This window comes from Nipponia nippon, unplaced genomic scaffold, assembly GCF_047370975.1.
Source record: "Nipponia nippon isolate SJK-2023a ecotype South Korea unplaced genomic scaffold, ASM4737097v1 scaffold_4, whole genome shotgun sequence".
NCBI classification, from domain to species: Eukaryota; Metazoa; Chordata; class Aves; order Pelecaniformes; family Threskiornithidae; genus Nipponia; species Nipponia nippon.
The window spans coordinates 105,654,093-105,671,624 of NW_028262358.1; the positions used below are offsets into that span (position 1 = coordinate 105,654,093).

Below are 17,532 nucleotides of genomic sequence, written 5' to 3' on the forward strand. Positions count from 1 at the left end.
ATAGTATTGGAAATTTTAATTGTGTAAACATAAAGCAATCAAATTTCTGTTTTCTGTTGCAGAATTACCAAGTTAGCAATCACATTTTGTTACCTTGATGCAACTTTCCATTTTCCTGGAACCTGCTGTAATAATCTGGCTACTGCTGTGAGGTCTGCTCGTATCTCATATAACATGTGGAGTCAGACAAGCAGCAACGGTGAAACAGAACAGTGGGTTCAGCTCACTGAGGCGTGATGAAAATAGTTAAATAAAATTAAATAAAACCTGGTAGAAAAGAGATAGTTTGCATTTTGCCAGTTTCAAAAAGGTCCTCTCTGGAGAGCCAAAATTGGTTAAAACCTTAATTTGAAAGCATTTTCCCACCTTCTGTGATAAAAGGTGATTTATAACTCACATTCTGCTGTGTTGAACAATCTTCTATTTTATGTGTTTAGTCCATTTCTGACTGGGGATGCTGTATACCCTGGCAGGATTGGAACGAACTCAGAACATTCAGCCACTGAAACATTCTTGGCTTAAAACCGTGTGCTCTGCAAACACAGACTGTGTCCAGATATCACATCCTGGCTGCCTGCATTGAGGACCATCTGTTTGGAGGACAGAGTGTCAGTTTGATGAGGGCTTTTAACAGTTTCACTTACACTTATATGCCAAGCAAAGATGGTTTAGTATGGAAGCATATGTCATACTTCCCCCATAGGTATTTTTTTCTGTATTGGCTCCAGTTGTCCACAGCAGTGGTACAACGAAGGTAACCAAGCCTAGTCTGAAAAGTTGATGGGCATGATGTGAGATTACAGTTCAGCTGCGCAGCATGGTTGTGTTCGTAGCTGATGTTCTTCATCCCTACAGCTCTACTCACCTTTGCTTCATCAGCCTTGGAGATTAAATCCACTGAGCCAGCAAGGTCAAGATTAAGGATGAGTTAAGACCAAATGGAGGTATTTGTGTTTGTAAGGAAGTCAGAATGGATCAAAATTTTGCATTATGCCTTATGGTAATGAAGGTGAAGACTGAACACAAGGCCATCTTTGAACATAAGAAAGGCCTCATTTGACTATAAGACATTTTAATCTGGATGGTATTTAATATTTGTACACTGTTTCCTAATATCACTTACAAATGTCTTCATTTTTTTTTAGGATTATTCATATTTTCTATCATTAATTTTTAATTATCTTTGCCAGTGTTATTTTTCGTTATTACTGAAGGCTAATGATATCTGAAGATAACATCTACTCACTCTTCTCTTTCCTGGACCTATGCCTCCAGCTCTCAATTTATTTTCAGAAGGCATAGAAGAACATTCTTAGCATTTTGGATTTCTTTTTGTATTGTTGCCTACTCAAGACTAGGCAGGCCACAAAAGGCAGTACCTCTTAATAGAAAGGAAATCTTAATGAACTGTTAAAGATCAGTCAACAAGTAAAAGGAAGGTACTTTGATTCCAGATTCAGGAAAATATTTTTATTAAACCTAATAGTTAAGAACATACTTAAGGTCCAATGATACAAATAGCAGTCATTGTACATTTAGTGGGAAGCATATAGGTAGTTGAATTATTGAGTTGAGCTTTTAGAACAATTTATACTACTGGGATTTGTTTTGAGGGTTAAATGCTGAAGCAAGAAACTTAAAGTATTGACCTAAATCGAAAGAATTCTTTGGGTAGAAGGATGCAAAGAGTTACTTTTAAAGTGTTTATTAAACTGAACAGGCATATACTTAAAATCAGATCTAGTAAATCTTTTTTTAGATGGTAATGTTTTCATTATTACAATAAAATGCATATTTTTATGCATTAAAATTATTAATAAATAGTTCCTGGACAGAAGAAAATTTGGGATGAAATAATTGTAAGTGTCACTTCGAAATTTTTTTTTTGTTGTAGAATTTGTGTTACTTTTTTTTAGTAGGATTTAAGAGCTTGATGAATCCAGAACTCATTTTTACAGAGAAAACCAAAGAATTCCCATTTTAGGTCAGTTTGATTTTTTTTTTTTTTCATTCCTTTGGTTTGGCCAAAAAAGAGAAACAGTGAATTAGCTGTCCGGCTCTAGATTTAGTCAGTTGCTTATGTACTTTGTCAAAATGAGGCTTTATATATGTATAAGTATATATATCTGCATGTCTAAAAATGTGTGCATTAGGTTCCTAATACTGAATAATGATTTTCTGTTAAGTGTATAAAGAAATTGTACTCAAAGAGTGTATTAATGATCAAATTCTTCTTCATGCATGTGAATAAGATCAACTTTCAATAAAAGATAATTAGTTTTGCTTAACAGCTATGTTAAAATATAAAATGTTTCTGGAAATTTTGTTTTAGTTCTGTGGGGTATGATGAATATTCTCTTTGGAAGGTGCATTTTGCAGTTTATGAAACAAAAAGGTAGATATAAAATCTGAAAAACATTATTTGTCATTTCAGTGAACCTGTAATATTATGGTTATCATTCTTGTACTCTAAACTAAACAAAGGTATGAGAAGTACATTATATTGTTTTAGTTGTCATCTGTTCCAGGTAGCAGTTGAGTGAATAAACTGGCCTTAGGATGCCACTGACATGTACAGTTTCTGTTCTTTCTTCCATTCACCTACCTCTGATTAACCATATAGTTCCCTTATGAACTGCAGAAATCTAATGAATAGCACTTAAAGTTACAGTCTGAATTTGTTACCACTACAGTCCAGGTTGAAGAAAAGAGGTTAATAAGAATTATTCCGTGTAGAGAAATTAGAGAACTATATAGTATGTTTTCATTCAGATAGTATGTTCAGGAGTGAACTGCTTGAAGTCCCTCTGAGGATGGACGGTGTTTTGGACTTTGGATTTGGAGCTTGCTTTTAAAACAGTGCTTTGGTACAGAAACTGGAGAAGCAAGCAGCTAGACAGAAAACATAACTGTAACAAAGATTCCCATTGCATTGAAAGATACTAATTAAAATCAGAGTAAAACCGATTCAGATTATTTTGGGGCTGAAGCAGTCAGGAATCACACAGAATATTTGATGGAAAGAGCAAATGTAACGACCCTTCTGCCTGGAGATAATGTCACATGGAATAATATGGGAAATTTAATAACATCTTTTAGCAATTTCAGAAAAGTTCTATTTTTTATATTTTCACTGTTCTTATCCTTCCCTTACTGGTTTCTGAATTAAAGACTTTTTAGGCTATTTTAGGAACTACATCTCTTCTTTTCTTGTAACTCATTTAAAGCATGTATTTCTGCTACTTTTGGCAGAAAGTCCCCCCCTAGTCTCCAAGTTTGTTTTCCAGTTGTCACCTCTACAACATTTAAAACTTTTTGGCATACTATAATAGGATTTAATGGAAACGTAGTTACATATTTTGGAAGAAAAGATTGAAGATGCCAGATTATCATTTATTTCCTCATATAATGTTACCTATTCATAACTTGTCTAACTTTGTATTATGTTATTCAGCTCAGAAAGCCTTTTATGTGTGATATTAATCACATGTCTATTAGAGCTAACCTTATGCCTTAGAGTATTGCAATTGTGTGATCAGATTCTTCTTCCTTTGCATTGTACTACATTCCTTTGTCAATTTATTCACCTAGTGATTAATTAATTTTAAAATGCACATGACTGTTTTTACCTGAACAATATTGTAATAATTCTGAAAATATTATCAAGTTTAGATTGATTATACACATAGAATAGCTAGAGCTTCTAACACTACTAACCGTATTCCTAGAAATACCACATTTTTGCAATTTTAAATAGCTTTTCAGTGATTCTTAATGGAGTGTTAGCTATAATTGGCTAGTAGAACTCTTTTTAAAACAAAATATAACTTATTCATAGTTATAACTATTGCTTTTGCTTCTTAATTATTGCTACTTATTTCTGAATTCTGTCCATGTAAGATGCATGAGTATTTTTACTTTTATTTTCAAACTCAAGGGACTTACTAGCTGTGGTTAAGCAAGTATCTGAAGTAATAAATGACAGTAGTAATGTAACACTTTCAAATTTTCTGAAGATATATTTAAAGAAAAAATCTGCTTTGTTTTTGTTATAGTCACATCTTAGTTGTCATGACTTTTCTTAAAAAGGCAAAATTTTAAAGTACTTACACTATTAATGTTCCAGTTTTGTTTCCTTACTTTGAGAACTGATATTTTTCTATGAAGACAAAACCAAACGATGGGGTTTTTGCAGTGGAACCTGACTTGGTTACCTTTTTCCAGATGGGATTCTGCTATCCATGTGTAATTTGGGGGGATGATGATCTTAATTTCCCTGGCAAGTTTTACTCAAAACTTCTAAGAAAATCTACTGCTCCCAGTCTGTGATGCTTTGCTCCTCATGATGCTTATTCTTTTCTATGAATACAGTTCCTGTATCACTGTTGCTTCTGTAACACATCAGCCCAGGTTTCTCTCAGCAAAAAGATCCAGAAACTGAGACGGGTTGCCTGCAGTATGAAGGATAATTCTCATGAGAAGAGTCAACATCTGAGAATTAAACTAAATCCTGTTTTCATTCAGAATATCTTTGTTTACAACAAATACTTCCTTAATAGGTTAATGTTATGTCAAAATAGTGGTATTTTGAACAAATATGCTAAAATATATAGGCATATTAAATATATTCCTGTATGCACCTTTGCAAATCACAGAATTGTTGAGGTTGGGAGAGACCTCTGGAGGTCATCTGGCTCAACCCCTCTGCTCAAGCAGGGCCACCTGGAGCCAGTTGCCCAGGACTGTGTTCAGATGCGTTTTGAACATCTCCAAGGATGGAGGCTCCACAACCTCTCTGCGCAACCTGTGTCAGTGCTTGGCCACCCTCACAGTAACAAAGTGTTGTGTTCAGATGGAATTTCATGTGGTTCAGCTAGTGCCCATTGCTTCTTGTCCTGGCAGCAGGCACCACTGAGAAAAGTCTGGTTCCCTCTTCTTCGTCCCTTTTTGTCAGGCCTTTACACACATTGAGAAGAGCCTCCTGACACTTCCCTCCTCCAGGCTGAACAGTCCCAGCTCTCTCAGCCTCTCCTTACAAGAAAGATGCTCCAGTCCCTTCATCTCCGTGGCTCTTCACTGGACTTGCTCTAGTAAGAGCACATCTTTTTTGTACTGGGGAGCCCAGAACTGGACACAGCACTCCAAGTGTGTTTCACCAGTGCTGACTAGAGGGGAAGGATCACCTCCCTCCACCTAGTGACAACACTTCTCCTTATGCAGACCAGGATGCTGTTTAGGAGAGCACATTGTTGACTAATGGCCAGCAAGTTGTCCACCAGGACCCCCAGATCCTTCTCAGTGTCCTTTTGATGATAACAGCAGTACTCGTTGTCCTGGTTTCGACTGGGATAGAGTTAATTTTCTTCCTAGTAGCTGGTATAGTGCTGTGTTTTGGATTCAGTATGAGAATAATGTTGATAACACACTGATGTTTTAGTTGTTGCCAAGTAGTGTTTATCCTAGTCAAGGACTTTTCAGCTTCCTGTGCTCTGCCAGGTGCACAAGAAGCTGGGAGGGGGCACAGCCAGGACAGCTGACCCCGACTGACCAAAGGGCTATTCCTTACCATATGATATCATGCTCAGTATATAAACTGGGGGGAGTTGGCTGGGGGGCAGCAATCGCTGCTTGGGGATGGGCTGGGCGTTGGCCGGCAGGTGGTGAGCAACTGTATTGTGCATCACTTGTTTTATACATTATTTATCATCATCATCATTATGATTATTATTATGATGATGATTATTATTATTCCTTCCTCTGCTGTCCTATTAAACTGTCTTTATCTCAACCCATGGGCTTTACTTTTTTTTTTCTGATTCTCTCCCCCATCCCACCGGGGCTGGGGAGGAGGGTGAGTGTGTGGCTGTGTGGTGCTCAGTTGCTGACTAGGGTTAAACCATGACACTCATGTGTACCCAAAATACAAAGGAGTCTACGGTACACTTTGTAAATTGGTCTTTTCCAGGAACATGTGCAGTTGTTATGAGTTAAGTGCCTTTCTCTGTCTCAAAGCAAAAGCTGTTTCCTTTCCAGTAAATAATACCAATTTATTTACCAACAGTTTCTAAGAAGTTATGAAAAACACAATAGTGATATTTTCAGTGAAATAAAGCCAGAAATTAATGCCACAAGCTATTATGGAATTTGACTAAACTATTGAGACAAACATTTCTATCACTGTAAAAAGTGATAAATCATCTCAAATTCCTCATAACTTATTCCAGTTGCATCTCAAATAACATAGTGTCTTCTGGAAGTATACTTTTGCTTACATTCGTGGTAAGGCATTAGTTTAGCAATGAATTCATGTCTTGAACAAAACTTACTGACTCAGAAAACATCACTTTTTGCAGCAGCAGTTACTTTATGGGTTTCTTACCCAAGTATTCAGCCAACCTAATCGTGTCTAGTTTTTTGGAATCTGATGCAACTGCTTATCATGATATGGTAAAAGGTTAATACCCAAGTTGATTTCATAGCAGTGTAAAATCAGAACTTACAGTGTTTAGATACAGTTTTTTCCTCTTTTTCTTAGCAATATTATGTCAGGTAGTGTCTCTTGATTTTACAGATTCATATGTTTGTCCTCTAGTTGCCTCTCTACATTTAGCTTCTCTCCGTGTAGCTTCTTAGTACTGCAGTACTCCTGGGGCATATAAATAAGAGCTATAAAGCTATTTTGAATTACATGCCAGTGGGGAAGAGAAGGGAAGCAGAAAGTAAAATTAGGCAATTCCTAATTAAAATACAAAGTCCATATTTTTGCTCTCAGCTTTACTGTCACCACAGAGCAGCAAGAAATCACATTTAATTAATTGAGTTAATTTCTGTAAAGGATTTAATTTTTTTGGTATGTTCCCCCTGATTTTCTCATCCTAATAACTGCATGTTTTTTATATGGAACAAAATAACAATTTTCACTTTTGAACACAGGAGTGCCAATTTCTTGCTATACATCATGGTTTCCCAAATTTTCCCATATTAGCACTTCTAAGAGCAGCGGCAAAAGTAGTTGTCTTTTGACCAACGTACCCATTCGGTCTCTATCCCCACCTCTTGCACACATCAGCTTTCCAACGAGGATCCCTGCCTGTGACTTTACCAACCATTCCAGTGTTACAAGAAAAACACAGCCTTATGTTGTCTACAGGACCCTACCTGGTGCAGTGGATAGAACAGTAAAAGACTGGGTTTGTTAGTACTTCTTTTATGGAACTTCCCTTTTTTAGGATGGAAAAATACATTTGGATAGCTTTGAGAAGTTTCTTGCATCCTATATATACCAATTTCTCCAATCTTTTCTTTCATCTAGTTTCTTAACTATTCCTTTAGATTTTCTGTGTGCAGTGAAATACTTGTGCATATATTTAAAGTTAAGCTTACGAATTGAGAGGTCCATGAAGTCAATGCAGCAAATTGTGTGCTTTAAGCAGCATGTTTTTGTGCATCACTAATAATGTCAGAGGACATACTACCTGGTATGTTGTGTGAATCAGGAATTCAACAAAAATTGAGTGAAAATATGTATTGTGATCAATCTTGAAAAATATAAGTACACCAGCTTATTTACAGACTCAAACTCACATAGAGTTGTGCATCAATTAACATGTAGTAAGTCAGAATTTCCCAAGAGTCTGTTCAGTAAACTTACCATTTCACAATCTTGCAAATTTTGGAAAATTTAATACAGCCCTGCTTCAGCCCTAATAGATAGGAAAAGGAAGCAAGGCAAAGCTGGAAAGAATTACTGGTTCTTTTCCCTTCTCACTGAGTGCAAAATTATTTTTCATAGTTCATGGCTCTGTCTTTTTTTTTTTTTTTTATAATGACTAGAATGATGGGTCATTTGATTTTGGGAAAGTTTTTCAAGTCTAATATTCTCAAAAATAAGATTTTTTTTTTAAATGTTTATTTTCATATTATTTCTTCAACATAAGCCCCTTTGAGTTTCCCTGATGCTTTCCTCCTACTTCAGTATCTCTTATGAATTTAATCAATGTACAGCATCTAATCAATATTAAACCTTTTTAAAGATAATTAAGATGTAGAGTAAAGGTGATATAGCACTAATTGTTGCAGCACACACTTCATTTTCTTTTACAGCCTGGTACGTTTCTGCTTACCACTACTTTGTGGTTATTTTCTTTTCAAAGTCTTTTTTCTGGCCATGTTCAATTCACTCCTACTAAAATATTATTTCAAGTAAAACTTCAAGAGGTATACTGAATTCTCTGAATAAGGTTATGTGCTCCTTGGTATCCCAAAGCTCCTTCTCAAGTGTTTTGTTTTTAGTACTGATTCATTTTACACATAGTGACTGATAATTGCAGAGCAGCCTTTCATAGACACCTTTGTATTTGAGGATGTTACCAGTGGGAGCAAAAGTCCCACATAGCCTGGAACTTGTTACTTAACGTTAATATTTTTGTCATGTAGAGACCATATGACTCAATGAAATCATCAGTAGATGTCTTTTCTTCAGATTTAAAATATGCCTTAGAGAAAGAAGACTGCCTTTTTGTCTCTTTCCAAGAAGTTTTTGCTATCACTTTATTTCTAAAATACTTTTATTTCTAAAAACTATATTGTAACTTCTACATCATAGTGACGTGTACTCTACAGTTTGATTTGTGGAAAATATTTTTGTTAGAAATCATCATTTGTTTTAAATTATAGACAATTGGCTAAAACCAAAGTGTTTCATCACAGACTTGCAAGCGTAGTTTGCCAGAGTATCGTCACTGGCCATGATGGCAGCAGCCATGGAGGTGTCTGCATTATTGGGTTAGTTTGCAGTGTAATGCACTTTTGGAGCAAATGCCCTGATTGTCCTCATTTTCTGTGCTTTGTTTCAGTTCATAGAGCATTTGGTATCGACCACATAATGCTCCTTCTCTCATTTACTTACCTGGACAGCTTTGTGTGTAGAGAGTCTGCAAGCAGGATATAATTGCTTTGTGCTCTTAAACTATAAAGTTTATTGGCTAACACACCCAGGGATATTGCAGCACTCATCACCCCTGTGGAATGACCAATGAGTCTTTGCTGATCTGGCAGTCAACAGTCAGGTGGGAAAGGTTCAGCTTCCATTGCTCCCTGGAAGGGATTTGTCTTCAGTGCTGCTGAGTTACCATCCTCCAGCTACCTGGTTTTCTTCTTTGGGATTTTATACCTTTTCATGTCAGTGCTTTTCCTCTTCAAGCCTTGAGCTGTTAACTAGCCCTATCTCAAGAATTTTACCTGTGTCTGGAATTCCGCCTTTCTTATTTTGCATGGATACTAGTCTACATATTTTATTACAACTTTTGTTAGAACTAAGCAGTTTTCTAGGAAAACTTAGACAAGATTACACAACTGTGCTGTTGTGTGATTATGCAGTGGGTCATGGATAGCTGAACATCCAGGAGGATGGCGATACCTACCTGCCTGCAGATCTTCATGAGGCACTCTTCCATCAGTATCTCATCTTTCACCCAAACATGTTCTGGCTCAATGTGCTTTCTCCTTTCTTGCCAGCCCTACATTTTTCTGTTTTCACCTCTTACAGAAATTCTTTCCAAACTCATCTCTTGCATCCCCACTCCTCTTTCTTTTATTGTGCTTCTTTTTCAATATTACAACTGATCTTCCCCATGGCGACAGCTGCTTTGGCCTCCAGAAGAGCCAACGAGGCAGGGCCTCAGGAAAACAATGCTGCCTGCTGCCCACGTGTGCCATCCTCATCATATCTGTGGCCTGCAGATCAACTGACTGATCCTTGTTGAAGTATGAACAAACTCACCTGCCTTGCTGCAGTGAGTTGGAGTGTGAGTCCTACTGCGACCCCCACACAGACAGAATAATATCCCAGGACTGGCTTATTAGGGGTGTCCTCCTAAAGGAGGTTGAGAACCCACTCTCCCTGTGTTACACCTTGTTCAATTGATGTCCAGGCTCTGCATTGATTCAAGTTGCATGGACCATTGCATTACTTGTAAGCAAGGTCTGCTTCTGCATACTGTGGCCTGTGGCAGCAGGAGCGCATCACTGTGTGGCACTGATGTGCCTTAGGACAGGCTGCTTAGGGGCCCACGAAACAGAAAGGTTTGTGTGCTAGCTTTGCTTGGGCAGCTTCACATCACCTGGGAGCATGAAGACTGGGAGACCAGTCTAACTGATCTAAATTAAAATCCCTGAAACCATACAGCATGGGTGTAAGGAGCCTCAGCAGCAACTGCTTTTATTCCTGTCTATCTCCGTTCTGCCTCGTCACTTGCTAATACAGACATACTCAAAATTTCTCCTCAGTTCTGAGTCAATCGCACACAGTGAGCAAGGCATGCACCCTTTGAATTTATTCTTTTATACTTTCCCGCAACTGGAATTTCAAACACACCCTCTTCCTTCTGTCTCCAATTCAAGCATGCTCCCACTTTCCTAAAGCAGCCCAATGGCCCTAACATCAGCATTGAATTAAAAATGATTCACATGTTTTTCACATGTGTATGTATTACCAACATCTTCAACGGAAGTTTAGTATTGAGATGCCCAAGCTAATGTTCAGCATCTCTAGCAATGTATGTACTCAATATAGGCTACTTCTCATTGCTTCGTGATGTTTTTGAGCTGCTTTAATTCAGTTGGATTTCTGTACATAGACGTCTCTTTTCTATACCAGCTATTACAAATTGCGTGCATATTTTTAAATACAAAGCAGGATAAGAAGTGAGGTAAAGACCTTCAACACAACTTGTAGCATGGTATTTAAAATAAACAGTGAAATCTTTCCTAAGTACTGATAAAAGTATGACTAATGAACTGTTATCTTTTATCTGCCAAAGAGTGATGAAAAAATCTATTAGAAAGATAAATTTAATATTAAAAAAGCTATTTTGTACCAAAGGTACATTTGTAGTGGCAACAGCTATATTGCAGAAATGGTGAGAATACTCTATGCAGTTTTTAATTTCTTTTTTACCTTTATTTCCATCTCTCAAAATACTGTCTTTGTTAACATTTTTTGCATTCTTCAAAGCCTCAAGCTGTGACCCTGTAAGATCATATATAAGACTAATATGCCTTATTTAATCATATCAGTCTTTGCAGGATCAGAGCTTTATTTTCAATTAAGTAATACATTCCAAGAGATATACATCCTGAAATACCACTAAAAAGTAAAAAAATTAAAAGTTAAAGAATACACCTCAAAAATGTCATTGTTTGTATCTGTGCAGAATTGTTTGCAGTTTCATTCCATTATTCCCATTAACTCTGTAAGGCAGGAAACATGGAAATACAGACTGGAATAATGTATTTTGTTATTCTCAGGAACAAAGCTAACTCAAACTTCATGTTAAAGAGCTGTATTAAATTCTAGGCACAACCTCTTTAATTATAGTGTCCCTGTAAATTTGTTCAGGGGGAAAGGAATTGCTAAGTAGTTTCAGAAATTCCTATTTCCCTTTTGTGGAAGTATAATGAAAAGTGTGAATCATATTTTCCACATAATTTAATGAAATCCTTCATAAGTGAGAAATGACATTTGTATTCCCTATTAAATAAATTCTTTGTGCATGGAAAGTAACTCTCGATTTGTTTAAAATTGCTGGGAATCTGTTACCTTTACAGGATGAATACTGATTGCTATGCCATTGGTATTTTCACAATCAAATCAGTTTCAAATGAAGGTTACAAACAGCATGCTAGACCAATTGCTGGAAGAGAATATAGCATTATTTTTTGGTACTACTTTCAATTAAAATCTACTCTTTCTGTAATCCCACAGCTGACCAAACAGGAATGTTATTTATAGGAGATGCAATAATACAGGTCAGTAAACATTCACTTTTTCCACAGATATTTGTTTCATACTTGCCTTTATGTTTGTTTCATTAACTAACTTACACATTGCAAATCATTTTCTCCCTGTCGTATCTGTTTTTAGGTTAATGGTATAAATGTAGAAAGTGCTACCCATGAAGAAGTGGTAAGTCATTCCACTTTGATTTTTTAATAGCATACAGAATATCCTGTGTCCATACTGTTCTGTCTCTAGCCTTGCTTCATATGAGTTTACTCTTTTTTACTATAAAGACACAGTGCTATAGTCAGGTTTGTCATATATGTGATTATTAAAAGCTTAATTTTGGCTGTTAACATTTGTTATAGTTTCTGCACTCTTACCATGACTCTTCTTCGTGCACTTGTTGCAAAATGTACTATTCCAAAGTTGAGTCTCCATCATTGTTTATTATAGTTTTTACATCCCTTAGATAAAATAAGTATTTCAAAGCACAAAACAAGGCAAAAATGCAAAATCCTGCCAGATTACCTCTGTTCTGTTCAGCAGAGTGCAACTGCTCTTCCCAGAATAGGAACAATATCAGTTCACATGTACTTTTTTCCCCCCCCCCTGTAAACTGTACAGTGAGCCACTTGCCATGAAAATTCAGTGGAATGCAAAGAAAGAATTAAAAGGCCTTTACTATTTAAGAATGAATGGTGAAAATATGAAAAACATACATTACCTTTTCTGTGATGTAGGTACTGAAATGTCCTTTGGGTGATCACAATTAGTCTTTCAGGGGCTGCAAATAAATTGAATAGTCTTTTATATATATATAAATGTATATGTATATATAACATATGTCTGTGTGTGTACACATATAGTCTTTATGGATTATGCCTTTGGTATAGTGCCTGATCCGCTGGGATTGCAGGTGCTCCTAAAGGGTTCACCTGCTGTGATAGTACATTTAAATGGTAATAAAATTCTCACCTTCTTATCATTGCAGAAAAAGGGATTGAATTAGTTTAGTAAAGAATCTGATTTAACCTACTGTAAAAACAGCACTTAAAAATTAGAATACTTGGGGTGAGTGTCATAATCCTGCTCAGGTATTTAAAAATTTTGGTTCCCATTGCCTTCAGTGCAGTTGAAGGGGACTCAGCTTTTGTAGGTATTACCCCTGCATGCACTGAAAAACAGAAAATCTAATTAATGTTTTGCTAGCTATTTCTAAATGTGGAGTTGTGTGAGAACATGGGGATTCCTGGTGGGAAATGTATAAAGTAACACGGTTATTTTATTTGATGAAATGATGTGACAATTTCAGTTGTGCACTATTTATATTTATGTACCATATACATTATTGTTGTGGGCTGTGGTGCACTGCACAGTGCTCCTCTTTAATCTTAAGAATTCTCAAATGTTATGGAAGTATAGATAGTAATAACAATAGCATACACTGTTATACTTAAACTGTTTCTAAATGCTGGGACAAGAATGGGAGGAATCGAGAAAGCAGTGGTGTTATATGTTTTTAAATTTCATTTTATTCTGTAAGTCATTTTAAGATGCTATTTATCAGATTTTGTGGAAGTTTATTAGGAAGCAAGAAGTGTGCTTAAACATTGGCTCTTTTTGATGGTATCCATAGGACTAAGATGCACTTCCTGACTTCAAGCCTGAGTACACATATTGGACACATCCTAATTCCTAGCTGGTACTCCCAGAGGTTATAAACCTATAGATAATAAATAACCATAATAAAGAAATCTTGTACCTAATAAGACCATACCCATGTGCAAGAAAGAGAAGAATATAGAAAACATACAAAGATCTCAGCTTCAAACTGGGAGGAGATTAAGGCACACATCTCTCTATCTTGGTTTTCATGGGAAAACCAGTGTGTGTGGATTGGTGTGACGCGTTGAAAAGGCCCTTTGCCCGGGATTGTACAGCACACTGTGGAATGCGGTCACAGTTTCTGCATAGCTTTTGAATCTGGTGATGTTCAGTTTAGACGAGTCTTGAGATTGAAGAATGGAATTGTGGTGACTAGTTCTAGCACGATATGCTGACTCTCGCTGGTGCATTCATTTTCATGGTAATGTTCAAGAAACGGACCAACGTCTTCCAGTGATTTTTTTATTTGCTTAAGAGGAAAATTATTAAAATGTTTTTTACATTGCTTTATAGAATTAAGATGGCAAGGACTTCTCTTGGTAAAAAAATAAAATAAGGAACTACTTTCTTCTTCTAAAGAATGCTGCTTCTCTAGCATTTTCAGTGCTTAGATGCTTGCAGCCAAACCTCAAGTAAAAAAGCATGTATCAATAATTACTCTACATTACCTATCAGAGTTTAGACAAGAGGTAAGCCTGAAGTTGCTGGACGAACTTCCAGAATATTTTTACCATGACATGTTCTCCAGTGGGCCTAAGATGAATATCTTAGACCAATGTTCTTGCAGCATTTCTTGCACTTTCCCCTCCACTTCATACTCTACCCCAGTTGGAGAATCACTTCCACAGCAACACTCAGACTAATGTATTAAAAAGCACAGAGGATGGGAGATGACTGGGAAATTGTCAGTTTTGGAAGCCCCTGAAACAAATCACCAGCTCTTGAGCAGGTATATCTAAATGACTCCTAGCAATAACATGTTTCATAGCATCTGGTCCCTGTGCTGTCTACTGTCACCTGAATCACTGATACCTCAGCCCTATCCTTCTCCTATACATCCCTTCCAACCATTCTATACCATATAACCTTGATAGGCCACTGCCTCTGCTGTGGTGGTGAATGCTGATTTGGTAATAGATGGCCTAAGGTTTAGCAGCTTCAAGGCTTTTTCTAAGCATTCTTACCTAGCCTTAGAATTATGCAAATTTTATTGGATTTCATTTGGAAATGTAGTGGGCACTTGCCATTCTCACTGACTTTAAGAAAAGCAGCAGTCAATAATATGCTTATTTTTTTCTTTTTTACTCTTCCAGTTATTTCATGCGGTTTTGAAATACAGTTTACAATAATGTTTTGTCAAAATTTGGTCTTTTTACCTGAAACAAAATAATTTATTGAATAGTGGTTAGTTTTTAACTGGTTTATTTCGTTTATCAGATTGACTGTATGCGCATAAGGCCAGTTCACATTCACTGTATGTGCAGTGCTTTTCCAGTCTGCAGTGGAAGGCAGCATAGATAAAAATTCTTACCCCCTGTTGCCTGTTTATTGGCAGTTATCAGTCTATTCACTGACAACAGTATCTCAGAATAGCATCTGTAGCAACCATAAATGACACGGGCTTTGACAGGCTTATCAGCAAGGCAGAAATTACATGGGCAAAGGAACTAAACTTGCTTTTATTACTTGGAGGTGATCTCTCTAGGTCAAGATAAAGTGCAGCTGCATGGTCTTGCAGTCCCTTTCTTGGTGTTGATTAATACCATCAGGCTGAATCTCTAGAATAATTACAGACAATCTTGGTAAAGCAGAGAGTCAGGTCCATTGTGTATCGGTGAACTGCCCTCCTGCTGCTTGTATTGTTATTGCACATGCAAAACTCTAAACTTCCTCAAAGTTGTTCCCCACAAAACGGTGAGTTACATCCCTTAAAGATTGTTTTTCAGTACCAAGAAGCGCTCCAGAACTGTTGATGTAACACAGCTATGCTGCAGTGGTGAGGAATGACAGAGAAATGCATAATGCTGCTCTTTGCCCTGTACATTGGAATTCAATAGAAGCATTAAACAAAACTCCCTAGAACAACTGTAGGCCGTATGGCTGAAGGAAGCTCCAGAAGGGAGAGAGATCTCAATGGGCTAGGAGGTAGATCTGCAAAGAGACTTTACTGCTACCACAACCTGCTGTCATAATCAGAGTGGGATTAGATAAATGGATGAGGTGATAGAGGAAGGGGCTGATTCTATGAGATCTGAGATGAGGTAGGCTATTGCCAAAGTTCCTGAGAGAATGGAAGATGTTTTATTTCTTACTTCTATCAAAATTATGTCATTGCATTATGAAATAATGGTTGAGATTTTCCATCCAAAATAAAAATCTCCTTATTTGAATACGGTGGTTTTGCAATTGAAAAGAAATGCTTCGAAAAGAAATGCTTCAAAAAGAGAGTTCATTTAATGTCCCTAAGCTTTCAGCTTGTAGGAATCAGCTGTTTGTCAGTAGCGGCTGTTTGCAGATGGAACATGTCAATGATGATGCACTTGTCTGCTGCCTGTCAGGAGGTTAATATTTCTCATCTCATATTTGTTGGATTACAGAGGCACAGAGTGTGTGCACTTGCACACAAACATGGCACATAAACTTTTAAAGTGAAATTTGTATTGAGTTTAGGAATAAGTCTGAGTGATGCATTTAATTTTTAAAACCAGGAAGCCTTCAGCTTGCATTCTTGAGGGTCCATGGATCCCTATGTCTTTTTGTTTGATGGAAGAAGATGTGTTAAAACTTCTGGTATGGCACAGATACAGAACTGCAGTAATGTTTGCTTGAAAAAAAGGGCTTCTTTCAAATGTAAGGTTTTTAAGGTATGCAAAATAGGAAATCCCACCCCTACGTTCCATTTAGGGTTTAGAGACCACATAAACCATCAGCTTTGAGTTTTACATACAATGCAGTAGGTTTGGGCACCTAGAAACACCACGGAAGAAGGTAGTGTTACAATGTATTAAGCTATTAATATAGTAGCTTAGTGATTAAGGGTACATGTCCAGAAAGCATGAGGTTAAGGGTGGAGGACTCATCTAACTTTTAGGAAATGATACCTGCATCTTCTACCTCTGTAAAGGGTGCCCTGTTTTCTAAGTGTGTCAGTCAGGTGAGATGAGAGGCACTCCAGCAATTCTGTTCGAAAGACACTCGCAATGAGGCTTGGGTAGTCTCAGTTCACACTGGGTTGCATTTTACACTTAATGTTGTTAACATCATACAAAGTATTTAATCAATGGGAGCCTGTCAAAGGTTATTGAGTAATTCTTTTGGATTGCTTTATTTTCATCTGACACCATAATCTCTTACATGTTCAGTCATCTACTTCAAGATGGGACTTCTGAAACGTCATCCTCCAATGTAGTTTGAACACACTTCTTACTGCTTGCATTCCAGGTGGTGGACCTCTTTTGTAAATACCTAACTCAAGATTATGAATTGTACTGTGTGATCCAAGGAACTATGTACTGGGTCTGGCTGGGAGTTAATTTTTTCATAGCAGCCAGTATGGTGCTGTATTTTGGTTTGTGACTAAAAGAATGTTAATAACACATCAGTGTTTTCGTTACTGCTAAGCAGTGCTTGCACACCATCAAGGCTTTCTCTTTTTTCCCCCTCTGAATGAGTAGACTGGGAGTGGACAAGAAGTTGGAAGGGCACACAGCCAGGACAGCTGACTTGAACTGACCAAAGGGATTTTCTGTGCCATATAACATCATGCTCAGCTGTAAAAATTGCAGGGAGGGTTTTCTCAGGGAGGCAGACATTGCTCGGAGACTGGCTGGGCATCAGTCTACTTGGAGGAGGTGATGAGTGATTGCCTTTGCATCACTGGTTTTGTTTTTACCTTTGTCTTTGCTTCATTTATTACACGGTCTTTATCTCGAGGGTTTTGTTGCTCTTGTTCTTCCTATTCTCTCCCTTGTCCTGCTGGTGGGGAGAGTGAGTGGGCGGCTGTGTGGGTACTTAGCTACTGGCTGGGGTCAGCCCACCACAGACTACTAAAAGGGAGTAGTGGCAAAGGTAGAGATACTGAATGA

The 17,532-nt window shown here is 37.3% G+C and overlaps 1 protein-coding gene across 1 annotated transcript in view; it reads left to right on the forward strand.

The window, feature by feature from the left end:
• The window catches only part of SNTG2 (syntrophin gamma 2), a 286,578-nt gene that overhangs the window by 138,308 nt on the left and 130,738 nt on the right, over nucleotides 1-17,532 (forward strand). The window contains exons 5-6 of the mRNA XM_087775769.1: nucleotides 11,765-11,808; nucleotides 11,924-11,965. Coding sequence (XP_087631895.1) covers nucleotides 11,765-11,808; nucleotides 11,924-11,965 — 86 coding nt within the window. The remainder of the gene's footprint in view (nucleotides 1-11,764; nucleotides 11,809-11,923; nucleotides 11,966-17,532) is intronic.